The sequence below is a fragment of the Chelonoidis abingdonii genome, chromosome 14 (genome assembly GCF_003597395.2).
Source record: "Chelonoidis abingdonii isolate Lonesome George chromosome 14, CheloAbing_2.0, whole genome shotgun sequence".
Classification (NCBI taxonomy): domain Eukaryota; kingdom Metazoa; phylum Chordata; order Testudines; family Testudinidae; genus Chelonoidis; species Chelonoidis abingdonii.
Window position 1 is genome coordinate 26360488 of NC_133782.1, and position 20043 is coordinate 26380530.

Sequence of the window (20043 nt, forward strand, 5' to 3'; positions counted from 1 at the left end):
TCCCCCAGGGAAAGGTTTGGGGAGACCAGAGAGTTTATCAGGTACTCAGAATCCTGATTGATGGCAGCGAGATAGGATCCAAGCTGGTAATTAAGCTTGGAGGTTCATGCTAAGCACCCAGATTTTGGATGCTAAGGTCCAGATTTGGGACAGAGGCTTATTACAACTAGCCCTTAGCTTCTAAAAATAATGCATATTTTCATGCTGTTGTCTGAGGCCTGAGGTGAAGCTTTCTTCTTAAAATCAGTGGCTTTCATAATTAAAATTACACCCCTGGATGATCCTACGAGAACAAGCCAAGGGCACAGCATGCAAGGTTCAAACCCAGGGCACGTAGCTCTTCAGTCCTTTTGTCTCAGGATGCTCTCTTCTTCTCATGTTAAAGACCACAATTCAATGTTCAATATATGGACTGCATATCTGAAGAGTTGGCAAGAGTAGTGTGTGTTACATAATCACCCTATATTCCAAAGTGCATGCAGCACGTCAAAATTTGACACCATCTTTAAATGCTGCTTTGTAGGTTGGTTCCTTTCTCCCCCTTGCCCTCCCATCCCATGCATATAATTTAACTTAATAGATTGTATATTACTTCCAGGTGAAGGTGCTATCAACTTGGCTTTAGGTCAAAATAGAAGTCAAGATGTCAGGATTAATGGGCCCATGGCAGCAGGCAATTCAATACGAATGGAGACAGGATTTTCCATCCAGGGTGGCCAAGGTAAGTTCAGTTTTGTTAAATTTAGTATTACATGTTGTTACATTTATTACTAAGCTTATAATGTAACCTCAGTGATCGTAGCAACAGTTGCTAGCAGAGTTGTAACTCCAATATGCATACCAGTTTCACTGCTGTCAGAGTCCCATCCCATGTAAAATATTCAGTGTGTGAATACTTGTGTGTTATTTCTCATGAGCATCCATGCTAATAAATTTCAAGTGAATGTCCAGATAGTGAATACAAAAGGTGCATGATCACCGAAAAGTGAATTCATATTAAAATTAGCACAAATTCTCACAATAAATTTGCGCATTATTCACCCAGTTTTACTTCTACTTTAGTATGGCTGGTTTTCTATATATTAACATTGTTGTAATAGAGAACTATTTCTCATCCAAGTTGTATGCTTAAGCAAAACTGCATATATGCCATCCATTATCCTGTCATGCCTGTATAACTTATAAATTGTAGGAAGTCTGACTATTAAATAAGTTAAAGGAAAATTGTTCTGTAATAAAGTATTCTAATAGTTGCATTTAATTACAAAGCAAAGTAAATCATTTAAAAACAATTAAAATAGGATTTAATATAACTTTAAAAAAAATTAGCAAATGGGGAGCTTTCATTGACCTTCACATGTACAGTAGATTAGGACAAGAGAAATGTAGCTATCCACTGGAATGAATGGAAAAGAAATTTACAAATTGCAAATTATGGGTGGAAATCTGGTTAATTTAAGAGTAGTTAAATCACTGTAATTAACAAAAAATGTGAAATAGAATATTTATTACTTCCACTATGAAAATCTCTGAGGTTCATTTCCTAGGTCTTAATGTACTTCTCATTGAAAGTTAGAGTTCTTCTTCGAGAGATGTCCCTGTGGGTGCTCCACTCCAGGTGTTGGTGCGTCTCTGCGCCTTTGCTCGGAGATTTTTGCAGCAGTACTCGTACTGGCGCAGAGCCTGCCCCCCCGCTCTGAGTATACCTTAATAGTATGCATGTGTGGCCGGTCTCCTCAGTTCCTTCTCTGCCGTCCCCGGCCTGAGACAGAGCTCAGCAGACTCGCTAAGAGCTTTCTTCCTCTCATAAAATTACCCTTCTAGTTAGTTAGTTAGTTTGTTGTTAGTAGTAGTTAGTTACCCTTTTCTAAAAAAAAAATCAAAAAAAAAATCCTTTGTTTCTGTCAGCTGTAGACGCTTCTGACATGCTGGGCTCCCTGGCTTTAAGCGCTGCTCTACCTGCAAGGAGTTTATCCCCCTGTCAGATGGGCACTCAAAATGTATAAAATGTTTGGGGGACACCCACATCCCCCCAAAATGTGCACACTGCTGCAAACTTAGTTCCAGGGCATGGAAGGATAGGGAGCTTAGACTAAAACTGCTCCTCCTTCAGAGATCCCTAGGGTCAGCTTCAGACCCAGGCACTGACTCCGGCTCTGCTACCCGCCACAGCCCCCCTGCCTCAAAGAAACACAAAAAAAACTTTGAAAAGAGGGCACCTTCGGTTATCTATGAAGGAAATCCTGCGGGATAAGCTGTCTCTGGGCAGGTCTACCGCCTCCCTCCCGCTGCTTCCACACTTGAGTACATTTGACACACCGGGCTCCTCCGGCACCGGATGAAACCCGCCTGTGGCAGCAACTTGAAGTTCCGGGGCCGAGGCTTCAGGCTTTCTGTTGCCTGCCTTTCTTCTGGCACCATTCAGCACCGCGACGGACGTGGGTGCCAACATATCAGGACCTGCCTGACCCCGCCCCAGGCTGATATTGATCTCCCGGCACCGGCTCCGACACCCACTGAGCTGACCAGCAGTGAGTTAAGGCTCAAAACACTGGTGCAGAGGAATTTTTCCTCTCAGCCGATTCCTCCTGCACAGCCTTCACCTCACACAGGAGCTTCAGCACTGCAATTTACTCAGTCAAGAGACCTCCTCATGTCACCTATCCTGCAGTCACCCATACTGAATGCATACTTCTCTCCAGTGGCTGACTGAGGGCTTGGCTACACTAGAAATTTCAAAGCGCTGCCGCGACAGCGCTGCAAAGTGTGAATGTAGTCAGAGCAGCTGCACGTAAACCACATCCTTTTCGGGTGTAGCGTGCAGCGCTGGGAGCCGCGCTCCCAGCGCTGCCGCCCTGATTACACTGACACTTTACAGCGCTGTATCTTGCAGCGCTCAGGGGGGTGTTTTTTCACACCCCTGAGCGCGAAAGTTGCAGCGCTGTAAAGTGCCAATGTAGCCAAGCCCTCAGGGTCTGCACAGCCTTCCTCCAGTGATGAGGAAGCTGGACCGCAAGGGGATTTTTCACCCTATCAGGATTCCCATCCTCAGACCCCTGTCAACAGAGGTCACAGAAAAATTACCTCATCCTACTCTCAAGATTCTGCCCCATGTTGTGTGAACCCCTGGATGGCATCACCTATACCTTTCCCACCGCTGTGGCAATATTGGGCCCCATGGGCAGGGTATGCTCGAACACACTCACTACTCTGCCTTGACCAGGCGCGACACCTGCCTAGCACCGCCAGCTGATGTAGCTACCACTGACACAAGACACCAGGCAGCATTGTCACAACTGCAGAATCAATCACATCCTGCTCCTATTCCAGTAGACCCCCTCCCACATCATCTTCAGATGACTTCTCACAATTTCAAGACCTCTTTAAAAGAGTTGCTAGTGAGCTGAGAATTAACTTGGAGGAGGTCCCAGAACAAGAGCATGAACTAACAGATATCCTACAGCCCTCTTCTTCCTCTAGGGTTGCATTATCAATCAACGCAGCCCTTTTAGAACCTGCTAAGGCCATCTGGCAGACCCCTGCTACAAGCCTACTTACCTGTAAATGAGTGGATCGCAATTACTTCATCCTTTCTAAGGGCTCTGAATTCCTTTTTACCCATCCAGTGCCAAACTCGTTGGTAGTAGACTAAGCCAACCAAAGGGCCAAACAGCAGTTTTCCCACTCCACCCGATCCAACAAAGACAGTAAATGCTTGGACGTCTTTGAAGGTAAAGTATATGCATCTTCAATGCTACAGTTTCGTATTGTTAATTATACTGCAGTTCTAGCAAAATATAACCACAAAAACTATAACAAGTTCATGAACTTTATTGAGGACATTCCAGATGAAAAGAAGCAACAATTCACAGCTTTAGTCTCTGAGGGACAAAGCATATCACGTACCGCTCTTCAAGCGGCCCTCGATGCAGCCAATACACCACCACAGCAGTGGTCATGCACCGAGGTTCATGGCTCTCCTCTTCCTTTCCACGAGAGGTCCAGAGTACCATTGAAGATCTTCCCTTTGACGGTGACAAACTCTTTGCTTCTACCACGAATGATGTACTTCATTCACTGAAGGACTTGAGGGCAACGCTCAGGTCCTTAGGAATCCAAACCCCTACGACCAGAAGGTGACACTACAGATTTCAACCTTACCACCATCCACACTACCCCACATATACACAGCACTTCCATAAATCACAGGAGCAACAACAACAACAGCAATGCCAGAGACCCAGATATCAGAGTAGTCGTCTCAATCCTTTGGTAATGCCTCAACCCCCTCCAACTAATAAGCAGATTTGAAGTTTTGGTCGAGGACCTAGAAAACAACGTTCCCATTTCAGCGCTTACATTCCATGTCCCTATTTTTGGACACCGCCTACGGCCATTCTCCCACCAATGGCACAGCATTACCACCGACAAGTGGGTTATAGAGCTTGTGACAATGGGCTACTCTATTCCTTTCCTCTCCTTGCCTCCCACCCACCCCCCCCCTCCCTCTTCAGGGACGGACCCCTCTCATGAGCCACTACTCTTCCAAGAAGTACATCTCCTCCTTAGGTGGGAGCAGTAGAACTTGTGCCGAACAGCACAGAGGGAAGAGTTTTTATTCCATTATTTCTTAATAAAAAAGAAAACTGGGGGATGGCAACTGATCCTCGATCTCAGGTGGGTCAACAAATTTTATCAAAAAGCAAAAGTTCAAAGATGGTTACTTTCCCACCATAATCCCAGTGCTGGAGCTGATATATTTATATAGAGCAAGCATATCCCCCCGCAGCCTTCTTTTGGCTAGGCTAAACAAGCCAAGCTCTTTGAGTCTCCTTTTATAAGGCAGGTTTTCCATTCCTTGGATCATCCTAGTACCCCATCTCTGAACCTGTTCCAGTTTGAATTCATCCAAGCTCCTATCCGTAGTCACTGTCTACCAAAGGAAACAAGGGGTCATAATATTTCCTTACATCGACGATTGTCTCCTCAAAGCCTCGACGTTCGACAGAGCTCTCCGATTCACGCAACTCACCATCGATTGTTTCCTATCTCTTGGCCTACAAATAGACAAAAACAAATCCATATTACATCCTACCCAGCACCTGGAGTTTATAGGAGCGGACCTCGATTCCCCAATGGGGTTGGCATTTCTCCCACCCGACCGATTCAACACCATAAAACTTCTGGCCACAAAACTTCGCAACAGTCCCCAGGTAACTGCCCGAGACTGCCTACAACTACTAGGTCACATGGCATTGTGCACTTTCGTGGTCCAAAACGCACGCCTGTACATGAGGTGCTTCCAAGCTTGGTTGGCCACGGGTTACAAACCAAACGTGCGCTCTCTAAACAAGCCTCTCTCCATACCCCTCCAAGTCAAAGACTCTCTACTATGGTGGACAGTTCCTTCCAAATTCTGCTCTGGAGTCCCCCTTTCTCCAGGACACTCCATCCCTGATAATGACTACCGATGCATCCCTCACAAGGTGGGGCGCCCACATGTCTCACCACACAGTCCAGGGGCTATGGTCTTCCACCGAAACCTCCCTGCACGTAAATGTCCTAGAACTTCAAGCCATACGCAATGCCTGCCATCACTTCCTCCCACTAATCAGTAATCAACATGTACTTATAATGACAGACAACATTGCCTGCATGTTCTATGTAAACAGGCAGGGAGGAGCTCGCTCTCACTCACTCTGCACAGAGGCTGTGAAGCTCTGGAATTGGTGCCTTGCGAACAACATCTGCATATCGGCCGCCTATCTTCCAGGAGTTATGAATACCATGGCGGACGAATTAAGCAGACACTTTCCCTGGGATCACGAATGGGAGATAAATGAGACAATCATCCACAGCATATTCTGCATTTGGGGTCACCCAACCATAGACCTTTTTGCAACTGTGAAAAACATGAAATGTCCCGAATTTTGCTCCAGAGCAGGAGTTGGCAAACATTCCCTGGGAGACGCATTCATGGTCCCATGGCACCGGAACTTACTCTACGCTTTCTCTCCTATACTGGTTCTCCACAGAGTTCTCACAAAAATATGAACAGATCGTGCCATGGTGATCTTGATTGCCCCGTCGTGGCCCAGACAACCGTGGTTTCCGTTCCTCACCAGAATGTCAGTTCGACCACCAATCTCATTGCCCCTCATTCTGAACCTCTTATCACAGCAACACGGGAGATTTCTTCACCTCAGTCTGTCCATGCTTCACCTCAAAGCCTGGTACCTACATGATTCTCTCAAAACGAACTAGCTTGCTCTGACTAAGTTCAATGAGTGCTCCTACAGAGGAGAACACAATCTACTCGCACCACCTATCTCTGAAAGTGGAAGCAATTCACACAATGGTGTTCAGCTAAACAACTTTCTCCCATGTCCGTACCTCTCCCACTCATATTTGACTACCTATTGGACCTTAAGCAATCTGGCCTTTCTTTCAGCTCCATCAGAGTCCATTTAGCTGCTATTACAACCTTTCATGACAGAATCGACAATACCTCTGTCTTTGCTCATCCGATCACAAAGCGTTTCCTCAAGGGACTCTAAACCCTATACCCAGACATTAAACTGCCTGCCCCTCCATGGGACCTTCATTTAGTATTATCATGTCTAACTTAACAACCATTTGAGCCCCTAGCCACCTGCTCCCTTTTACACCTTTCTATGAAAACAGCATTTTTAGTGGCAATTACCTCTGCCAGAAGGGCAGGAGAAATAGCAGCCCTTATGGAAGATCCACCATATACACTATTTTTCAAGGACAAGGTTACTTTTAGATTACACCCCAAATTTATTCCAAAAGTTCATTCCTCATTCCACATTAATGAGCCAATACACCCACCGACCTTCTTTCCGAAACCACATGCAAACTCCTTCGAAGCCACAGTGCATACGTTAGATGTACACAGGGCCTTGTCCTTCTATTTGGATAGAACCAAACCTTTTAGAAGCTCTTCTAGACTTTTTATCTCCATTGCGGAGCGTTCCAAAGGGACACCTATTTCTACCCAGAGACTTTCAAACTGGATCTCTGACTGCATCCGACTGTGCTATCAGATAAAACAAGTTACACCTCCAGCCTCCATCAGAACTCATTCCATTAGATCTGTAGCTACCTCTGTAGCTTTCTTACGCAAAGTTCCCCTGGCTGACATATGTAAAGCGGCCACTTGGTCCTCTGAACACACATTTGTTAAACGCTATTTCCTTACTCAAGGCCCTCTCTCGGATACATGATTGGGCTCAGTTGTATTATCTACTGCATTCCTATCAGATCTGAAGTCCCTACCTCCTTGAGATACGCTGCTTTTAAGTCACCTGGAGTGGAGCACCCACAGGGACATCTCTCTTGAAGACGAGGTTACTCACCCTGTGCAGTAACTGACATTCTTCAAGATGAGTGTCCCTATGGGTGCTCCACTACCCACCCTCCTCTGCTCCACTTCTGAGTTGAGGTAGCCTCCGTTGTAGAGAAGGAACTGAGGAGACCAGCCACACATGCATACTATTAAGACATACTCAGAGCGCGGGGGGGCAGGCTCTGCGCATGCATGGCCAGTACGAGTACTGCTGCAAAAATCTCCGAGCAAAGGCGTAGGGATGCACCAACACCTGGAGTGGAGCACCCACAGGGACATTCATCTCAAAGAACATCAGTTACTGCACAGGGTGAGTAACCTCCTCATTTGGGTGCCTAATTCCCATAGACATTTTTGAAAATCTCAGCCTACCTGAGTGAAACCATGAAGGTTTTCCTCTAAATCTCTCTTCACATGGTCCTTTTCTCTCCATCTCCTAAATGCTTTTCTAGAGTCTTGAGTATATGTGTAACTTCTTACAAGTGAGTAGTCCTGTTCAAGTCAATAGGACTACATTTGTGTAAAGTTATGCACATGGGGAAAGCTTTATGGGATTAGGAGCTAGATTTGTATATGTGGGATTCAGAATACTTTCCCAGAAGTTCACTTCGATAAGTGATTTTTTTACCTCTGTGTAGCACAGAAAAAAAATCCAAGGTACATTATTGTAACTAAAGTATGTTTGCCACAGGCTCATGGAAGTCAGACTGATTCTCCATTCCCTTTTTTCCTTGAACCTTGTTTGTTTTTTGGAGGCTGGGGGCCTGCCAGTGATGCTTGTGGCCCCTTTTCTTGTGTGAGGAAAAAATGAAGAATCTACCATTCCCACTACAAATCCATTCTGCAGAGAGGTTGAATAGGATAGAAGACTTCAAGAAAGAAATAACTTTGAAATAACATATTCTGAACTTAAAATAATATTTCTGTCAATGGGGAATCTGGAGGAATGAGGTTAGAATTTATACTCCTCAGGTCCTGAGTTCTCATCCTCGTTCTGCCACTGATTTGGAGTGTAGCTTTGAGCAGGTCACTTTACCTCTTTTGCCTCTCATTTGTAACAAAGAAAATGCGTATGAATACGCCGCACGGTGTATTTTGAGAATGTACAGCTTTCTGAATGTGAAAAGTGCATTATACATTATTACTTGGTTGAATATTACCAAAAAAAAAGCTGCAAATTTTTCAAAGGTCTTCTGAGTTCAAATTTTTACTTTAATTAAAGCTAATTTTTCTTTTAAGAGATAAAATAATTAATACATTTGGAATAAAGTTGTCTGTTTACCCTAGAATCTGAAGTTTTCAGGGTAAGAAATGCTTCTCACCAGAAATAAAAGGAGGACTATATATATTGCTGGTTAATAGTTCAGTCACTGTAAGATTTAGGATGCCACTGATTTTTTTTTTTCTATTGATTCAGTACCAAAGCAATAAGTTAAACTTAAATGTTTTATTTATGTACATATGAAAATATGCTTTGAATTACCTTTTGGTATTTCTGAACACACTAAAGGAGGTGACCGTCTTGCTGGAAAAAGTGATAAGCAAATCAATGTCAATATGGAAGCCACACGTAAAAGACTAAATTGCCATCTTAGTAAAATATTGGCTTAACAGCCATAAAGCACCTTAAAAATTAATCAAAAGTTTATGGCAGTTAAGTTTCCATCCTAAAGAAATATTAGTTCATCTAATCTATTTTTATATCACGCTCCTCACTCTGGTAGCAAAGCATCTTGTTCAGTTTCTCATGTGAAGCTTTCAAATTGCCATTGAGTCAGATATCACTTTTTTTTAGCACAGTAGATGCCACCAGTAGTAAGTTCAGAAATTCCAATAGTATTTCAAAATATTCTTTTTATAAATACTTCCTAGTGAGAATTTTCTTACTTTGCAAACTTTCAGACTGATAGGCTGGGTAAAATGAGTGGCGTTTTCGTTAAGTAAGTCCAATTTGAGTCTTTTCTTGGGGAAGAATTCTTTGTTTAAAGAAATGTTTTGTTTAATTACAAATTAATAATGCTATTCTAACTTTTTCTTTTGAAACCAGTCTTATCCATTGTAGGTACAGTAATGTGACCAACTGCATCTAAGATCTAACAAATAATGATTTTTAATTGTCCAGGGTTAATAAGAATGAACAATCCTACAACTGTTATGATGTCGCAGAGTCGAAATGTTTCCTCTTCTATGATGGCAAGTGGAGCTAATGCAGAGCTGCAGCCCAGGACACCGCGACCTGCTTCACAGTCAGGTAAAAAAAACATGTACAGTAATAGCATTTATCTGTCACTATTGCTGTTATACAGACAAGGGGGGTGAGGTAATATCTTTTTATTGGACCAATTTCTTTTGGTGAGAGAGACAAACTTTCAAGGTTATACAGCTTACAAAGCTCTTCTTCAGCTCTCTGTAAGCTCAAAACCTTGTCTCTCTCACCAACAGAAGTTGGTCCAATAAAAGTGATTACAACAACAGTGAATACAACTATTGCTATTGACATTTTTTTACTGCAAAGTACTTCTGAATTCTTTTTCCTTCAGCATATAGACACATACATGAGTATACTCTGAAGGATATCACCAAAATTTGGTCCTGGGCTGTCCCCTTACTTTTCTAAGAGACACTCCTCCTTGAATGATTTCTTCACTGGAAGAAAGTATTGTCATTACCTGGAAAGGTTTCTTCTAATAGTTTGAAACATTAGGAAAACCTTTAGTAACACAAATCTTGATGATCATTTTCAGAGTTGTTTCTTACTGTAGTACTGTTAAAATATTTTTAGTTGCATTGGGAAAGGAAAGCTTTCCCACACTGTTGTTCCTCCTCCTCTGCCTGGAGGGATCACCACTCAGGGTCAGAGAATAATAGTTTTTGTGTGCTGTCAATTCTTAGGGTATGTCTACACTGCAAAAACACACCCGCGGAAGTGCGTCCCAGAGCCCAGTATGATAGGTTCCCCTCAGGCTGCCACTTGGAACTGGGGTACCACTGAACCCACCTGACCCACCAGTCTGGGCTCCATTTCACACTGTGGTGCTGTGATAAGTTGCCAAGCTCTCCTCTTTCGCCAGCATACACATAGATAGGGACACATACCCTGCAGCTTCTCACGCAGACACTGAGATCAGCTCTGCTTGGGAAGGCTCAGCTAAGGCACCTCCCAGTTGCTAAGGCACTCACTCCCCTCTGGAGTGTAAACCCAAAGTTATACCGTCTTGCACTGCACAGGAAACTGTATAGTGTAAGCACCTAAAATTTGCTCCCTCCCTCAATGTGGAGAGAGAGATGCAACAGCTTTTTGCCCCAGGTTATAATTTCCCCACACGCTGGTTTTAGACAAAACAAAAAAGTTTATTAACTACAAAAGTTTGATTTTAAGTGATTATAAATGATAACAAACAGATCAAAGCAGATTACCTTAGTAAATAAACAAAACCTCAAACTGAGCTTAACACACTAGATAGGTAGGATATGAATTAGCAAATTCTCACCCTGAGTGATAAACAGGCTGGCAGATTCTTAAGGCACAAGCTACCTTGACTTTGCAGCTTGGCTTTCCGAGCTTTTCATACACAGGCTTAAAATCCCTCTAGCCTGGGACCATCACTTCCCACAGTTCAGTCCTTGCCCCTCAGGTGTTTCCAAGTGTGTGTTTGTAGGGAGAGTGAGGTCCCATCATGATGTCATTGTCCCCCTTTTACATCTTCTTCCCACTTGCTGGAAAGCTCTTTTGCTGTGACCTGGGTCAAACAGTTCCCATTGTGTAATGCTATCTCTGACAGGTTTCTATTATACACAGTTCCTGGGTAATCCTTGTGCTTGTGTGCATTTCCTCAATAAGCTATTAACATTGGTTGGTCTTTTTTACTGTTGTACCTGAAAGGCTGCTTGTGGGTGTTTCCAATCTCACAACATATTTCATTAACACATTCATAGCCAAACTTCACATACAATAGCATATAAAATCCAATGAGACATTAATGTCTAACAAATCGAGACTTTTAGAACGATACCTCACAAGGTCTTACATATCCTAATTAAATGACCGTGGTGAATATTGGGGTTCCAGGATGTCACACCTGGGTCTACAAACTTGGGCTTGCACTGCAGCTCTGAAAATAGCCATGTTGATGTTCCTGTTGGGACTCTGAGACTCACCCTCCTCAGAACATCCAGATGGCTATTTTTAGCACTGTAGCCTGAGCCCTGCAAATCCAAGTGTGTAGACTCAGGCTCTGAGACTTGATGCCATGGTGTGTTGTTTTTTGGTTGTTTTTTTCCCCAAAGACATACTGTTAGTCTCATTACTGAGACTACCAGCTAAGGTGATGGCATTTTTGTGATGTGGATCTGTCTACCTTTGTCTTTTTAGACTGTACACTCTTCAGGATAGGGGTGTTGTGTTTGGAAACATCTAATATATTTTCAGCTTTGCTACTATTATCTAAATAAGATTTTTAGGCATCTAAATAAATGGCCTGATTTCCAAGGTGCAGCTCCTACTAGAGTCTCCTTTCCTTCGCCTTTTGCATTAGAATTGTTACTTTATACACTGCCATTGATGGGCATGATACTTCACAAAGTGATAAGGTCCCCATGCTGATGAGCTTACATTTTGATATTGTTAATTTATTACAGATTCATGTATAATTATCATGAATACCATAGTGGGTAGGGCTGGGAAAAGGACGTGTAGGTTGAGGCAACTGTAAAATGAGAAGCAAATGCACCTCTTTGGGAAGTAAAATTTTTCAATACAAGTCGACTGGAAGTTGAAGGCCTGATTTCTCTGCCTATTTTTGCCACTTCAAGTTGTGTGAGTTTAGGACTATAGAGGCACAGAAAGGTTAAGTGACTTGCTCCTTTGTAAAATAGTGATTATTCTTGCCCAGTTTTGTAAAGTGTGTCTAAAATCCTTTTGACGTAAGGCACAATGCAAAAGCAAAACATTATCACTCTTCTTTACAGAAAACATTTCCAGAGAATAGTTAATATTATTATCTAATTACACTGTCTTCATAATTTCTTGTTATTCCATCTTCCCTTCAGAGTTGGGAGATTTTTTGGGTCCCATTAACTATATGTAAGGCTTATATAAGAATATGTTCTTGGAGACTACAGTACTGTATTTATACCTTTCACAATGCTTATGATTAGATTCTTAAGGTTGCCAGAAATTCTGGCTTCTTTTAATGTACTAATTATTGTATACGTTGGAAAATTGGAATGGTGGAATGTGAATTTTTATTGGATCTCAAGTTCAGAGGAGAGAGCAAATGCAAGCAAGTAACTTACTCTTTCTTATTTTCTATCTTTGGCTGCAGTATATTATTTATTGTCACATTTGTTTGCTATTTTAATAGATTCAATGGATCCACTCTTGTCTGGACTAACTATCCAGCAGCAAACTCATCCATCTGGCTCTTTAGCACCTCAGATTCATTCAATGCAGTCAGTTCCTGTAAACAGACAAATGAACCCCGCTAACTTTCAACAACTGCAGCAACAGCCGCAGCTGCAGCCACGTCCCCCCCAACAGCATCAGCAGCCACAACAGGGTATTCGACCTTCATTTACCACACCAGCTCAGGTTCCAGTTCCTCCTGGTTGGAACCAGCTGCCTTCAGGAGCACTTCAACCTCCTCCAAGCCAAGGAACAATGGGTACATTAGCAGTAAACCAGGGATGGAAAAAGGCCCCATTGCCTGGACAAATGCAGCAACAACTTCAAGCAAGGCCATCTTTAGCAACAGTCCAGACTCCCTCCCACCCTCCACCTCCATACCCTTTTGGAAGCCAGCAAGCCTCACAGGCTCACCCAAACTTTTCTCAAATGAACAACCCTAGTCAATTTACTGCTCCGCAGATGAAGAATCTTCAGGGAGGGCCCTCACGGGTTCCTACACCACTACAGCAACCCCACCTGACCAGCAAATCTCCTGCTTCTTCTCCCTCCTCCTTCCAGCAGGGATCTCCTGCATCTTCTCCAACAGTTAACCAAACACAGCAGCAGATGGGACCAAGGCCTCCTCAGAATAATGCACTTCCCCAGGGATTTCAACAGCCTGTCAGTTCTCCTGGTCGTAATCCTATGGTGCAACAGGGGAACGTACCCCCCAACTTCATGGTGATGCAGCAGCAAAACCAAGGTCCACAAGGTTTACATCCTGGCTTAGGAGGTAAGAAAATCAGACTTGTCTGTCATCAAAAATAAGTTATATTATAAAAAGACAGCTAGAACTTATATCAGACTGTTACTTTAAAAAAAAAAATACTTAAAAAACCCTGTCCGTTAACTAAGTACATAACTTATCTCAGCTTTCTCCTTCCAAATTGCTGATGTATCCCCATGACCCTCTCCTCACTTCTCTTGTTCCATGTCATCCCCTTCCTTACATTTATACTCTTTGCTCTCTGCCTTCAAGGTATGCTACCGTATACTTTTCTAAAATTCACACCTCCTTTGACATCACCTGCCTTGCTATCTTCTTCCTTCTCTTTTGTCTACTCATGCTGCCTCAGTTTTCTCCTCTTTAACTCTCATCTTGATCTTCTGCTTCTATTACGTCAATCCAGACACTACCTTAACTAGGGTCACTAAGGACCTGCTTTTGGCCAAATCCCACATCCCTGTTCTTGTTGTCTTCCACCTGTCTGTTGCCTTCAACAGCCTGATCCTAGACTTTTTCTACTCTTTAGGTGTTTGTAGTTTTGTGCTAGACTGGATCTCATACTTTTTCTGAACTTCCTTCAGCATTTCCCTGAATGGCAGCATTCAGTTCATCATATTTGTTCCCTTCAACATTCAAGCTATTGCTAAATCCTGCTGGGTTTTTTATTTCCAAACACATCTGTCTAACTCAATCCCTACTGCTAAAACTTTCGTCAATACTCTAGTAATCTCTTTCCTTGCCTAATGCACCATTCACTGTGTCTTCCAACGTTCTCATGTCGTACACCTCAAGTCCATCCAATAGGCTGTTTCATGCCTTTTGCTCCAACCAAATCTCTCATCTATTTAGTCTTTGCACTTTGTATTTGATTTCCTTCTGTCAGATTCAAATTCTTCATGCTCTTGTTCATGGGCTTCTGTCTTGTAACTTCCCTCATCTCCAACACCCACAGGCAATTCTTTACCCTTTCTGATGCCTGATCCCTTTTTACCTGGAATAGCCTCTGTGATCCCACACACTGTGGTCATCTCATTCCTCATCAGGATTCACTGCTTCCAGATAGGTAGTCTTAATGTTGATCTCCACTCCTATAATCTTGTCAACTATTTCCCCTCAATTCTTAATATGTTAACTTAATAAAAACATAAAATCCTACTCTTTTTAATAACTATTTAGACATTTCACATAAAGACAACCAACTAGCAAGATATGTATATAATTTGAACTTACTTCCAGATCTTCTTCTTGTCCATGTAGAGGACATGGGTTACTGTGTCCTCGCTTGGTTTAAATTGACACAGTTCTATTGATTTCAGTGGAGCCACAGTGACTTACACCTGCTGAGGATTTTGCTTCTTATCTCATTCCTTTGTTCATAGTTATCCCTTGCTGTATTATGTCTGAATTAAATTGTAATCACATCAGGGTGGGGGATAGGGATCTGTCTTTGTTTACGTAGCATCATATACTCTATGTTGCTTTATAAATAATTCAAATATATGCATATATTCATTTTATTCAATGTTTACTTAATTTAGCATAGTACAAAACTTTAGATTAGATTTAATATATGGCAAAAACTATGTGAGATTCTACTTTTCTGTGTTTGTCTGCGTTCTGAATGATTGAACTTTAACTCCTGCTAAACTATTAGGAACTGACAGTTCTTCCACAGGTTATTTCAAAGAGTGTCTATTCAAGATTTGCCCCTGGGTCTCAGACTTGACCAGTAACCTTGACGTCATCTAATATTAATGATGTTATAAGTTTTATTTATTTAAATGTGCTAGAATGTTGTTAATTTGCAAGGAACTCAGTGGGACCAGAGTGTCAAATTGTGGTTTGGTACAGAGGCTTAAAAGAGGTGCAAGGCTCCCCCTTATGCCCCTGTGTGCCAGCTACCCACATCACAGGATGTGTAAGGGGAGGAAGTGGACTGTGCAGAGTCATTTACACCACCTCTCACTAAGGTGGGTAAGAATTATTGCAGGGACCATGTAGAGCCTTGGCTCTGTTACCCCAGTACACCAACTGGCATAGCTATGCTGGCACACCAGCGAATGTGTGCTGTGCCAGGTATAGACTCAGCATGGTTACTCCCTCTTGAAGTAGCAGGGGAAACAGGAAGAAGATTGCAACTTGCTGAGTTATAGTTACCCTCTTGAGTTATGCCAGTGGCAGCACAATGCTGCACTACCCCTTACACTGGGATTAGATCATGACTACAATTAGTAGAACTCACTAATTGTCACAGTTTAAAGGTTATGTGTAACCTAGCGGAGTTACCAACCTGAAAAATAAGGCTATTAATTGTAAATAAAGTAGACACATTTATTTTGTGTATATATTTTGTTGTATGAAGTAAGACAAATGTAGCCTGATCAATGTGAGGAAAAAATTGTTAAAATAATTTGTTTAACATGGAGATGGAAGACCAAACAATTGTGAACATCTGAGTTAAATCTGTCACTGCGTCTTTTTATTAGATTGTGCTTATTTTGATATATAGGGATAAATGGAAAGCAATGATGGCTAAATTACGTCATCTTCTGAGGCTAGAAGTTGCATTTAACCCCGCCCCCCCGCCCTTCCCTCCAAACATACACAAATAGTGACAAAAGGTGTGTGCATGGTGCCTTATAGACACAGTTTCTGTCCCAGGGAGTTCATAATCAACACTAAAGACGACAAGAAATTGCCACACACTCAGTGTGTATTATGACTGTGTATACCAGGCATCATTAGGAAGGAAAAGACTCAATAAAAATAAGATTAGAGTACCGTAAAGCATCATGCTTTGGTTTCAGTTTTTACAAAATCTGCCCTTTGTGAATGAATAATGGTGTATGTAGGGAATACATCGTAGGTAATCACAACTTGATTCAAGATACAGTACCTTCTTAACCAGGTTTTGTTAAAGCAGACAGCTGTTATGAACTGCTCAAGGTTATAAGTACACAAACATCTTTTTTTCAGTAACTCAGTTACTATAGTTTTGTGTTCAATCTCAAGTAACATTGCCTTTTTGGAAATTCCTAAACTGAAGATGAGCAAGAACTGAGCTGCTAGAATATTTTGATTTTCATTGGTTCCTGTTTGTTGCCGCCTGTCCTTGCTAACTTGATGGGAAGAGCTACTCTTGTCAGTCTGCACTTGTGTAACCAAATTACAGAAACTAATAAATAAATGTTTTGTTTTAAGGAATGCCCAAGCGCCTCCCACCTGGCTTCCCTGGAGGGCAAACTAATCAAAACTTTATGCAAAGTCAGGTGCCTTCAACAGCACCAGGTACACCTGTGAGCAGTGGAGCCCCTCAGCTACAAACAAGTCAAAATGTGCAACATACAGGTCTGTGTCAAGTTTTTTTTCTCCTGTATTCCTCAACATTTGTTTGCTTGTCTTAATATTCTGTAATTAACTTTTACTCCTGTAATGTAGCAGCTTTGTACAGCAAAAATGTTCTGCTCTTGCCAATTTTATATAATTTCTGCTAGCTGGGGCTGGAAATACTGCAGGGGCAGCATGCTTAGCTTCCAGGATGACAGCAAGCACAGGAAGTTCCTCATTTCTCAAACAACCCTATCTGCCATTGCTCAGAGTGGTGTTGCTTCTGGGCTCCAGGAGTAACTGCATCCAGCCTTCTATGTCTGAAAAGAAGATTGTTCCTCAACACTGGGTCTCTGAGTGTAGAAATAGTAAAGGAGAAGATCTATAAGTGATATCATCCCCACAAGAAGAGTCTTGGGTCAAGTTTAAAACAATATGTAGTATCTTTGTCTTAGAAGAAATATAATCCCACATAGTCTCTAGTAAAACTTTTTAATCTTCCAATAAACTTTTAAAGCTACTCCTGTTTAGAGACAGTCACATTTTTGTCTCTTTTGATTACAAGAAATTTCCTTTTTAATGCTTCAGTCACTTGCCAAATATAGTCCTCTAGGGCAACTTCTCTTCTCAGTTCTGCAAGCTCTGATAACGTCATCTTGTCAGTATTCCCCATATGTTGCTGTCTTTGTTATATAGCTTCAAGATTTGAAGCTTGTTTATGTAGGAACAAACACACTTTTATTGGATTGGATTAAGTCCTACCCCTTTTCACTTCCATACAAGTATCTGCTATAGTGTCAAATGTTGTGGCAGAAATTTGTGAATGTGTTGACAAATATTTTAAATCACTGGTAAAATAAAATAAATGATAAAGTAACTAAACTGGTGGGTTTTTCTTTTAACTAAGTTATTTGTTTGTCTAATGCCAGTGCAATTTTTAATGTTTAATTTTAAATTTTCATATTTTGCAAGGCGGTCAAGGATCTGGCCCTCCTCAAAATCAGATGCAGGTACCACATGGCCCACCAAATATGATGCAGACCAGTTTAATGGGACTTCATGGAAATATAAACAACCAGCAGGCTGGTGCTAGTGGAGTTTCACAAGTTAATATGGGCAACATGCAGGGACAGCCTCAGCAAGGACCACAGTCTCAGCTTATGGGAATGCATCAGCAAATTGTATCCTCCCAAGCACAAATGGTGAACATTCAGGGTCAAGGATCTCTAAACCCTCAAAACCAGATGATACTTTCTCGAGCCCAGCTTATGCCGCAAGGCCAAATGATGGTAACACCCCAAAACCAAAATCTTGGTCCTTCACCACAAAGGATGACTCCACCCAAGCAAATGATTCCCCAGCAGGGCCACCAGATGATGGCTACACATAATCAAATGATGGGACCTCAAGGCCCGGTCTTGCTGCAGCAAAACTCAGTGATGGAACAGATGATGACCAATCAGATGCAAGGCAATAAACAACCATTTAATAATCAAAACCAATCTAATGTTGTGACGGGGCCAGCTCAAATAATGCGAGGACCAACCCCAAATATGCAAGGAAACATGGTGCAGTTCACTATGGCACAGCAAGGCCCTGTAAATGGCAATCCTTCTCAGGTTATGGGAATTCAAGGACAGGTTTTAAGACCCACAGTACCTGGCCCCCACATGTCTCAGCAGCATGGGGACTCTGCTACTACAACAAACAGTGATGTAAACTTGACACAGATGTTACCTGAAGTTCCCATCCAGCAGCCAAATATGGTGCCTTCCCACTTGCAGTCAATGCAAGGAAACAACAATAATTCGGGAAGTCATTTTATTGGACATGGGTTACCTTTTAATGCCTCTTTTAGTGGACCACCAAATGGGAATCAGATTTCTTGTGGACAAAATCCTGGTTTTCCAGTCAATAAAGATGTCACTCTTACAAGTCCACTGTTGGTAAACTTGCTACAGAGTGATATATCTGCAGGACATTTTGGTGTGAACAACAAACAGAACAATCAGAATGCCAATAAACCCAAAAAGAAAAAGCCTCCAAGAAAGAAGAAAAATAATCAGCAAGTAGAACAAACTAAGTAAGTTTAACATTTGTCTTGCTGAAAACAAGAGAACGTGTGTGTAGCCCAGAATTTTGCATGTTGCAGCAAAAGTATTTTTGAAGAAAGATTAAATGATAAAGCAATGGTAGTTCTGCCATTGCAGCCCTGCCTCATTCGGCGTGGAAGGGTAGGGAATTAAACTACAAAAATTTAACTGCCTTACCCATGAGCCCATCCTTTCTTTTCCTACAGTTCCCTGGTTCATTAACTACATGCTTTCCAACTTCATTAACAAATGAAGCAGGGTCCTACAGACAACACTCTTTCACTACACAACCCTAATTTATCCCCAGAATAGGTTCATCATGTGCAATGAATGAGGCAGGGATTCTGTGGAAAGGATATTATATGACTGTGTAATTTAAGGCTGCGTCATAATACATATGCACAAGGGGGACAAATCAAGGCTGCAGAAGCAACCTTTATTTTGGCATTTCTTAATTGCTGACCTTGCAATGTATCTTTTTAATGTATTTTGTGTATGTATGTTCGTACAGTGTCTCAAACTCCTGGTGAACTCTTCAAAACACTAATCCTCAAGAACCAAAAGCAACTGAAGTGTTGCAACAAAAGCAGCTTATAGTGGAATTAAATGCACCAAGTATAGTATCGTATCCCAGTATCAAAGAGCATTCTCACAATCTTCTGAAATGTCTGAATCTTTCCACATTCTGTAGAAAGAATCACACTTTCAGTTAATATAATGACATTCTTGAAAAGGATCCAATTTATTTGTTGCAAATAATTGTTTTCCCTTTTTTCAGAATGTTTCGCTTTTATCCAGCATCTGGCGTCCAAAGATTTCCAAGTGTTTTACAAACAGTAGTTAATTATTACTCGCTATAGGAGAGGAATTTGTTGGTATCACTTCAGCCACCACTGAGATAAAATACAGCAGCTGTTTAACAGCACCCAGTAGCACTATACGGCAATTTAAAATAACAGAAGCTTTAATTGCCTGTCTTGTTTCCCACACCAACAACAAAATAATAATTCAGAAGAGAACAAAAAAGTGACATGTTTTCTGAAAAGTAAAGTTGTTAATAACATTACTTTAAAGAAAGCCA

The 20043-nt window shown here is 41.8% G+C and overlaps 1 protein-coding gene across 3 annotated transcripts in view; it reads left to right on the forward strand.

Annotated features, from left to right (window-relative positions):
* The window catches only part of NCOA6 (nuclear receptor coactivator 6), a 67397-nt gene that overhangs the window by 18159 nt on the left and 29195 nt on the right, over positions 1-20043 (forward strand). For all 3 annotated transcript variants that reach the window (XM_075072311.1, XM_032769651.2, XM_032769652.2), the window contains 5 exons: positions 599-721; positions 9492-9620; positions 12733-13548; positions 16744-16890; positions 17842-18952. In XM_075072311.1, coding sequence (XP_074928412.1) covers positions 599-721; positions 9492-9620; positions 12733-13548; positions 16744-16890; positions 17842-18952 — 2326 coding nt within the window. The remainder of the gene's footprint in view (positions 1-598; positions 722-9491; positions 9621-12732; positions 13549-16743; positions 16891-17841; positions 18953-20043) is intronic.